The sequence below is a fragment of the Diabrotica virgifera genome, chromosome 8, assembly GCF_917563875.1.
Source record: "Diabrotica virgifera virgifera chromosome 8, PGI_DIABVI_V3a".
In the NCBI taxonomy this organism is placed as follows: domain Eukaryota; kingdom Metazoa; phylum Arthropoda; class Insecta; order Coleoptera; family Chrysomelidae; genus Diabrotica; species Diabrotica virgifera.
In genome coordinates, this window is record NC_065450.1 from 51,800,011 (window position 1) to 51,809,563 (window position 9,553).

General features: G+C 30.9%; 1 protein-coding gene across 1 annotated transcript; it reads right to left on the minus strand.

Moving 5' to 3' along the window:
• Positions 1-1,814: 1,814 nt before the first annotated feature.
• LOC126889458 (uncharacterized) lies at positions 1,815-6,760 on the minus strand. Its single transcript, XM_050657776.1, has 3 exons — positions 6,434-6,760; positions 5,893-6,089; positions 1,815-5,721 (listed from the first exon to the last, which is right to left on the minus strand). Exon 3 carries the CDS (start codon positions 5,429-5,431, stop codon positions 3,272-3,274), a length of 2,160 nt encoding a protein of 719 aa, XP_050513733.1. The 5' UTR covers positions 5,432-5,721; positions 5,893-6,089; positions 6,434-6,760; the 3' UTR covers positions 1,815-3,271.
• Positions 6,761-9,553: the final 2,793 nt, after the last annotated feature.

Sequence of the window (9,553 nt, forward strand, 5' to 3'; positions counted from 1 at the left end):
TGTTCTATATATTTTTTTGATAAAATTAATAGTTTTCGATTTATTCGCTATCGAAAATGTTAGTTTTATATTAAAAAAATTAATGTTTTTAATCAGTTTTCTGCAAATAACTCAAAAAGTTTTCGTTTTATCAAAACAACTTTGCTTAACAAAAATGTACCTTTTGAAAAATCAACAAAACCGTTTTTTTTTTAATTTTCTTTAAGACCAATAGTAATCGAGCTATACTTTATTATATCGCACCTTGAAAACCATATGGCAATATCTGCAATTTTTTCATGAAATGACCTTTGAATGCAGTCTAATAGGAAAAAAATCTATTTTTTAATGCTATATAGCAGCGTCTGCAAAAAATTTTAAGTTCGGCACCAGAAAGATACATCTCTATGGCTTTTGTCAAAAATCGATTCTTCTTTTTATACCATCAGGCATTATCTGCAGTAGTTGATGCTCTACGGTTCTAAAATTGGAACAAAACCCCAGATCTATATGGCAATATGTGCAAAATGTGACCCAAGCTCGTAAAATGAAAGCAAGATCTACTAAGGAAACATCCTTTGAATGCAACAAAACATAGAGTGCTGCATAGAGATTTGATTGCAACACTGGAAATAAGCGACAAGACTATAACAAATTGATATACAACCAGTGGCGGCTCGTCAGAGGAGGCAAGGGAGGCTCAGCCTCCCCATAAATTTTTTACACACTCTATACTGTTTTGTTTATCATGAATCGCGAAAACAACAATATTACTCTCACTATTATACAACGTGTAAATTCCATATTATCACTAATTATCCATACGTACGGAGCATTAGCATTAGAACGCATGATCACGTCTCAGTTTTATTACATATTATTGTAGGCAGGACCCTGGGTTATCCCGAGATGCACGAACGGAGCCGAAAAGCCCAGCATTCGCCGTTGCTAATGCTCCGTGCAGCGCAGCAGGCGTTTACGGAGACCCGGTCTCCTAACAGTGGCATCTACGGCGCCATCACACGCTGCCTGGAGATATACCAAGGGAGGCAGAATAGCTTCTCAGCTCCGTTGGGTGGTTGGGTGCGTCTCGGAACAACGAATTTTAGGGTCTTGACTAAATATAATGAAAAATCTAAAAGTGCGAATTTTGTTATGAAATTTGGTATGTGGGGTTATAATAATATTTGGAACAACTTGCTCAAATAACTTTTTCCGATATCTCTAACTCAAAGCAAAATATCAGTAATTTATCGTGTTTTTGAATTCGCAGTAGGCCGCGTTTAGAATTAAAAAAATTCAGTTGAGTATTTTAAAAAATTTGAAGCTTCATTATGTATGGACTGCAAAACTTCAAATCTGTATTTATTTTGATATGCATAGGTATCTATTTACAAATAGATGGAATTGTTAACAAATAAACGACACAAACTTTGGTATTAAACTTTTACTATTAGACTACCCAAGCAGCAAGAGTCAGTCGAAGAGACGTCGAATGTATGTCACTACTCGACGTCCAAATACGTCGAAACAACGGTCGGTTCAACGTGAATTCGACGGCACAATGTCATAGTTGAAACGACGTCGACTTATGACGTTTAATCGACGACGAGATATACCTCACTGATAACGTTATATAGACGTACAATAGACGTTGGAAGTTATTTATCGCAGGTATAGTTTCTTCGAATGGCAGCTTTCAGTCGTCAATTGGATGTACATGCACTTCATTTTTAGCATTTTCAAGTTAAAAAATAAACAGGGCATGTGTCTTCCGATTAGCAACTGCTGCTCTAACAAACGTAACCTGTGTCAAATAGTAAAAAAATCAAAAACTCTGTCAAAACTTTTATTATATAAAATACAAAAAACTTTGTAAAATGACATATGGATATAAAATACAAGAAACTTTGTAAAGCAAATGGCAGGTAGGGTGGCTAAGATATACCTGGTGACGAGATCAGGTAACAGTGAATAACTTTTTTGTTAATAAACGGATTATTTTGAAATCACATAAATATTCAGCTTTTGGCGGTGCTTCAATTATTACTTCCGGTTTAACCGGAAATGAGATAATTTTTTTGTGACAATTTTGTTCTTCACAAAATTTCAAATCTAGTGATGTATCATACTTGACAATGTATCTTTTTGAAAATCTTGAATCGCATCCCCATGGCTATTTAAAAATAATATTTGAATGGTCATAAATAAGTATTTTTTTTTAATAAATATAACTTTTTAATAATAATCTTTTTCATAAAATTTGCAAAATATTGATGTGTAAAACATACTTTTTTAAATAGTCAAAAAATTTAATTCATTAAAAATTTGAACATAATCGAGAATATTTTTATTTTTAAATTTTTTGACTATTTTTAAATAAAGATGTTACATTTTATACATCAACATCTTGCAAATTTTATACTTATCCTTAAAAACTTGTGTTTATATTAAAAAAAAAATACTTACGACCATTCGAATATTGGAATTTTTATTTTTGTTTTGTTTTTCAAATATTTTTTTATCGAAATAAAATTTTAAAACAAATATTCGGCAGAACACAAGATAATTATTAATTTTTTTATATGCAAGCTAATTTTTCAAAATAATATGTTTAAATAGTCATGGCGGGATGTGATTCAAAGGAAATGACAACTTTAACAATTAGTCATCAATAATTTAAGGATGCGGTTACGTTAAAAATGGGATGAAAACGAAAAATGCAAACCATTTAAATTCCTTTCATAAATTCTTAACCAAAATACTTCATAGAATACCTATCTTACTTAGTCCATGTTGCAATAAAATATCGTTCTTAAAAATTACTTTGTAAAGACAGTTATTGCGCTTCAGTGAAATATCACCAAATTTCATCAAACTATTTTTTGACAACGATATTTTAATTCAACATGGAAAAATATGCGAGGTATTCTATGAAGTATTTTGGTTAAGAATTTATGAAAGGAATTTAACGGTTTACAATTTTGATTTTCCCACCATTTTAAATTTAAATGCACCCTTAAAAACCATATGTTGCCACTTTACAATTTTGACAATATCTGATAGAAGACTTTAATTTATTACTATTTTTATTTAATTTATTTTAGATTCGAAAAAATAAAAATGTACTTTTACATTGCTCATTTCTAAATGTTTGAAAGAATTTAATTTTTTTTCATAAATGGCCAAATGTCCCTCTTAAAAGTATACCCTCCTCCATTAAAAGTAACATTTATTTTTGTAAAAGTCTGCCGAAGTTTGTTTTTTCCATAATAATGCTAAAATATTTACTTTATAATAAAGGAAATGATAACCATTTACTGTTGTTGGGTGGATCAAGAGGGAATAACATACATTTTGTAATTATACTGTCGAGATTAAAAAGTTCCATATTTTGAAGTAGTTTACTTACGATGCAAATATTAAGTGATTTTGATTCAAAAGGGTAATTATAGAAAGATTCGTAAGATGTAAACTTTTGACCTATTAAAAAATATTCATTTTTAGCATTAACTATGTTATTAATTTTTATTACACAATATTCGTTGTTTAGACAATAACAGTTGACATTGGAATGTGCTTCTACAGTATACACAATATTATTATATTTAAGCTTATTATACTGTTTAGTAGAATTAAAAGATAAATGTAACAGTGGACCATTAAAATGTTGAATTTCACATTTCTTTGTGACACTATCATTAATTACTGATATAGTATTAGCTTCTGTCAGGCGACAAAACAATTGTTCTAATGGTTTATTAGGCGATTTCACTGACTTTTTTATTTCATTTAAATAGTTTTCAAAAGGAAAAGCAGAAATCTGGTCCAATGGACCAAACAACCGAGCTTCTTCACTCAAGTGACACAATACATGAACATTATAAATTAAAAACTCTAATCCATACAGGTCTTTGGAATGGGTTATAAAGCAGTCCAGTAATTTTCTAGGAACATCACAACCAAAATTTGCTAAGTGCCTTTTAGATAACAGGATAGTAACAGAAGAATGCAATAGAAGAAAGTGTTCATACATAGCCTTATCAATATTTTTTAAAACTAGGACTCCTAAATAAAGCAAAAGAGTTCTAAATTCTGTTGCTTTAAAACGAGCTACCTCTGAAAGACTTCGAGGTTTTCTATTGAACTCTGAGACAACAAATTTTCCATAAAAAATTAAGTTTTCTGATATGTTTGTAACATCCCTACCACATAACCGAACACGCAAGTCACCACATATCCATGTGAGAAGAAGTTTTTTCATAACACCTAAGTATAAACAATGCATAGAGTCAATTGGAAATTTTGAAACCAATCCTATATTTAAGACTTCCAAAGGTGAAATTCCAGTATGATGATTCTGATCAGATTTTAGCAAAAATGACTGATCCGATCTCCTTGGTGCCAAAATGTTATTAAAAATCATCCTATGTTTAAAGTAGTCTCCTTCTTCAGTACATTTATCACACCCTGAATAACCGTTGTGCGATTTTATACATTTTATAAAGGCTCGAGCTGGAGCATCACAAATGAAACTATGAACATGTATCCTATATTCTTTATCTTTAAAGGTTAGACCATTCTCCAGTAAAAATTTAAGATCATTAATAAAGTCATTCAAATAATCAGCCAGTGGGCTAGGTTTAGAATTTCCACAAAAAACACCTATAGCGAATGGTTTCACTTTTATACTGCTATTTACAATTAAACCCAAGATAGGCCAAAACTGCACTGAAGAGCTTTTAAAAAGAGGTAAACCATCAATATTAAAAGATATTAGAATATCGTTTGAAATTATTGAATCATTTGTAGAAATATAGAATTTAAGATAATTTTCCAATCCAAAATGAACATAACTGCCTGAAGTTAGTTTTTTTTTTAAGGTAATAGTAGTTGGTGTGTTCAAAAGAGTCTTAGAACTCAGAGGTAATTCTGGATGAACTGGAACTAACACATGAAGAAGATCAGTTACTGTACTATGAGTGACTTTGTTACGAATTGCCCATCTCTTTAGTTCACCATGTAAGTCGTAAGAGTTTTTTTGAAATTTATTGGAGTTACTTGCATTATCTAAACAACTTATTAACTCTAAATCCATTTCAAAGTCAGATTCTATGCTCGTGTCATTTTCAATTTCACTAATATTATTACTATTAATTAAATTTTCAGAACTAACTTTAGAGTTGGTGACATCAGTACTAGAAATTATATTAACGGAATCACTATCTACTACTGTTTTACTAACAAGTGAAGAAGTCTGATTTAAATTACTTCTAGTGACATCAGTACTAGAAATTATATTAACGGTATCACTATGTACTACTGTTTTACTAACAAGGGAAGAAGCCTGATTTAAATTACTATTAAGACCTTCAATCGTATTTTTAAGTTCCTTAGCCACCCTCCTACACATTTGGCGTTCACCTACAGATTCTTTATAAAACCTTTGCATGTTTAATCAAATAAAAAACTAAAATTAAAACAATTCCAAATTAGTAATTTTTCTTGTTACGGTTAGGAGCATGTTTTAACCAGCGCTCTACCCTAGAGCAACTCACCTAGAACCACTTTGTTTAAGCGCAGTTAATTAAATGGTCGCTTATTTGATACTCTGTCATGCCGCCAGTTGTTACCGAAGTAATTAAAATGCTTCGCAATATTATCTGTCAAAAGAGATCTTAATATCCTATTATTCTTCTGGGTAACATCTTTCAGGTTTGAAATTGAGGCACAGTTTGATTTCTAAAAAAATATAAATTAAAAAAAAGTTATTTTACATTAAGGTGCAACTAATTTCTTTTAATTTATACAAAGAAAGTTTATTAAGGGAATAATTTTCTATTATAAACAAATCAGCAAAAAATTTAAATTTTCTTAATTTCTACAATTGGGTACAAGATGTATACAACTTACAAAAGTGTTGAAGTTCTCTTCTTCTGCCAAACATATCTCTAGTTCTTCCAGGTCTTGTAAGGATTCTATTGGCAATTTTATTTTGAAGTCATCAGGTAAATCTGAATTTTTAAATGGTTTTGATTTCTCCAAAATATTTAGAATTTTTCTGTTCTGTTCCTTAATTGTTAATATATGTTTAAGTAGAACCTTCAATCCTAGAAACAAAACATATTTACAACACATTGAATAAAGTACAGAAGGTTTTCCATTAGTTTTTTGCAATTATTCATTGATACTTATAATGAATGCATGCTAACATTGTGTACCTATATCGTTGGTTGTACCTATGCCCATAAAAAATTGTAAGTTTGGGGAAAACACAATTTGACCATTTACATTAATAGTATCAGTAATAACAACTATAAAAATTAGATGATTTGTTACACTATTGGAAGCTTTTTCAAGTCAATTTTTACGGTGTGCTTTAAACCAACAATATTTTTGGCAAATCAATAAGGTAGTGTTGTGCAAAATTACTCCCATAAATAAAAGAACTTACCATTTGTATCCTGAAGACTATTATCAAAATTTAGAGACTCGTTCAGAGTCGGTGTTTGTATTTCAGTTGCTTCTTGCCTACCAAAAGACGATGAAATAAGAAATAATCCAAATATAAACTAATTTAATAAACGAGGAGCCAATGGATGGAAAAAAGCGAACTCCTTGAACACGATGGATCAAGAAAAACAGGAAAACGTAAACTAACGGAAGACGGCATACACCACCATAACCAACAAAGCCATTTTGTTTGATTTGACTGTCAAAAACGTCAATTGTCATCCAAAATACACAGATAGCGGCAAGACTTTTTTTAGCCAATCACTACATAGTATTTCAAAGTAATAATAATTTGATTGGTTAAAAAAATGAACTCGATATTCTGTGGACAGGACCTTTTTCGCCGTTATGACAACTCAATGAGAAAGTTTCGCGCAAAATTTGAATTTATTTAATGATAAGTTTTTTGAAGATCGATGAGTGAAATCATTGTTATAGGTACTAATATTAAATTTATAGGTCTAACGATTAAAATAATGTTGTTTTGCTTTGTACCTCTGGTGTTTTACTGTGTTTTTACTTTGAACTAAACTTTAGAATTGACGCGCGAAGTATTGGTACATTATAGAGTACCTACGCATTCGTTTGTCTAATGTCTATTTTCAGTTTGATTTATAGATATTTCTATATCAAATAACTATAATATTGATGGTTACTTTCATAACGTCTTTTCAACGTTCATTTTTGGTCGATAAATTCTACCGCCCTACAATCGACGTTAAATCAACGTCTATATTATGATGTCGAAAAGACGTCTACAAATCGACACCTAATCGATGTCGTTTTAAGGTCGATCGACGTCAAGGTCTACAAATGACTTAGTATCGACGTATATTCGACTAACTCTTGCTGCTTGGGTAACTATTTTTAAAATGATGATATCATGAAATTATGAATTAGGATGATATTATGAAATGTAAATAAAAAATGGTCAAAAGATGAGGCCTATAATTACATTTTTTGGCTCATTTTTTTGTTAGTGCAAATTTGTCTAGATATTTTACAGTTAGGTATAGCCTCCCCTATTGTCAAAATCACGAGCCGCCACTGTATACAACGTCGTACTGCAGATGGGTTTATCCCAAAAGAAAAGCGAATTATAACCGACAGACATTATATAAGCGACAGATTATAATATGCAAGACTTTGATTAAGTGTTAACACTAAAAATTTGTAATAAATAAGTACAATCAATAAAAAAAACTGTTATTTTATATGAATTTTTACTGTATCATGTGCGAAAATTGATATATTTTTTAAAACCATATGGTCGTATGTGCAAAAATACCTATTTCCTGGGGGAAATTTTACGTACTGTTAATTCATATAAAAATATGTAAAATTAAAGACAATTGTGCCAAATACCAGGTTTGCAGCTTAATTTTTGGAATTACAGTAAATAAAATTAACTTTACAAAAACTTAAAATGCTCATAACTCAATATTATGATTTTTGCAGTTACTGCCCTATGGTTTTCAAGGTGCGATATGTTAGCTCTTCTTCTTCTTGTTCTTTAAGTACCGTGCCCAAATTTTTAGGCGTGGGTAGCTTCCATAACAATTTGCCGATATCGTTCTCGATCTTGTGCGGCATGTAACAATTGATCACCCGTGTTGAGCTGCCCCCCCCCCCACTTGCAAAAATCAAAAAACAGATAGCCCTGATTTATGAGCTATTTATGAGCTCTCATATTCCGCAAACTAAAAATTTTGAGCTCGTTCCACTGAGCAGGAATTTGATACATTAATGGGGGGGGGGGGGCTGAGTCAGCCCCCCCACTACTTAAAAATAGGAATATTGAATTGGTTTTTGCGGCAGAATTACGAGCTATTTATGAGCTCTTGAAATTATATAGTTTCGATTTTTGAGCTCATCCCCTTCACCCCAAAACAACCCTTTAATTGATTTAACTTAAGAGAAAAATGCTGAGGAAACTTAAAATATATCGTATTGCGGATATAATTCCTATAGCTTATATACTCTAAGAATAAACTATTAAATCACGTGCATTTCGATTATTGAGCTACAACCTCTTCGCAAGAAAACCACCCTCTTCCCGGCTTAAGAGAAAGTTGTACTTAAAATGCATTAAACTAATTATTTGGCGACTACATATCATTGAATAATTTATAAGCTTCCAAATTACGCGCATTTAGATCAGTAAATTGCAATTTATTTTGTATAGTGCAGTCACTGAAAGTAAAAATCAACGATTACCTTCAATTTCGATGAACCTTCATCGATTTTCACGAAAATTGGGCAGTTGTTAGAGGATACGTCAAGAAACAAAGGTGACATGGTACCACCTTGCGCCTTTACCCTGAGGGTGGATACCGCCCCTTCTCGGGGGTGAAAATTATTTTATTAAAAATAACTGCACAAATCAATAAAAGAACAAATTAAAAGCAAAATTTATTATATAAAGTTAATAAAATAAGTCAATACTTTTTAAGTTATTAAAGATCAAAGATTTTAATTATTCGTGAAAAAAATGCATGTTATGAAGCGGTTTTTCGTAAACCACTGAAAAACTGTAAGTTTTTACAAAAAAGTTAATAGTAGTTTAATTCGTATAGCTTATATTCTAAGAATAAACCCTTAAATCACGCGCCTTTCGATTATAGAGCTACAACCCCTTCGCAAGAAAACCATCCCATATTCCCGGCTTAAGAGAGAGTTGTACTTAAAATAATTTAAATTAATTATTTGGCGACTACATATCGTTTAATAATTTATGAGGTAAACCTTCGATTTCGGTAAATCTCCATTCATTTTCACGAATTTACAATAACAACTTGGGGTTTTAACCTGGGGTATATGTCACCCCTTCTCGGGGGTGAAAATTACTTTATTAAAAATAACCCCACAAATTGAGAAAGGGACAAATTGTAAGCAAAATTTGTTATATAATGTGACTAAAATAAATCAATATTTTTGAGTTATTAAAGATCAAATATTTTAATTTCTGTGAAAGAAAATGCATGCTTTAAAGCGATTTTTCATAAATACTCAAAAACTGTAAGTTTTTACAAAAAAGTGTTCATCACTTAAATTGAAGCCA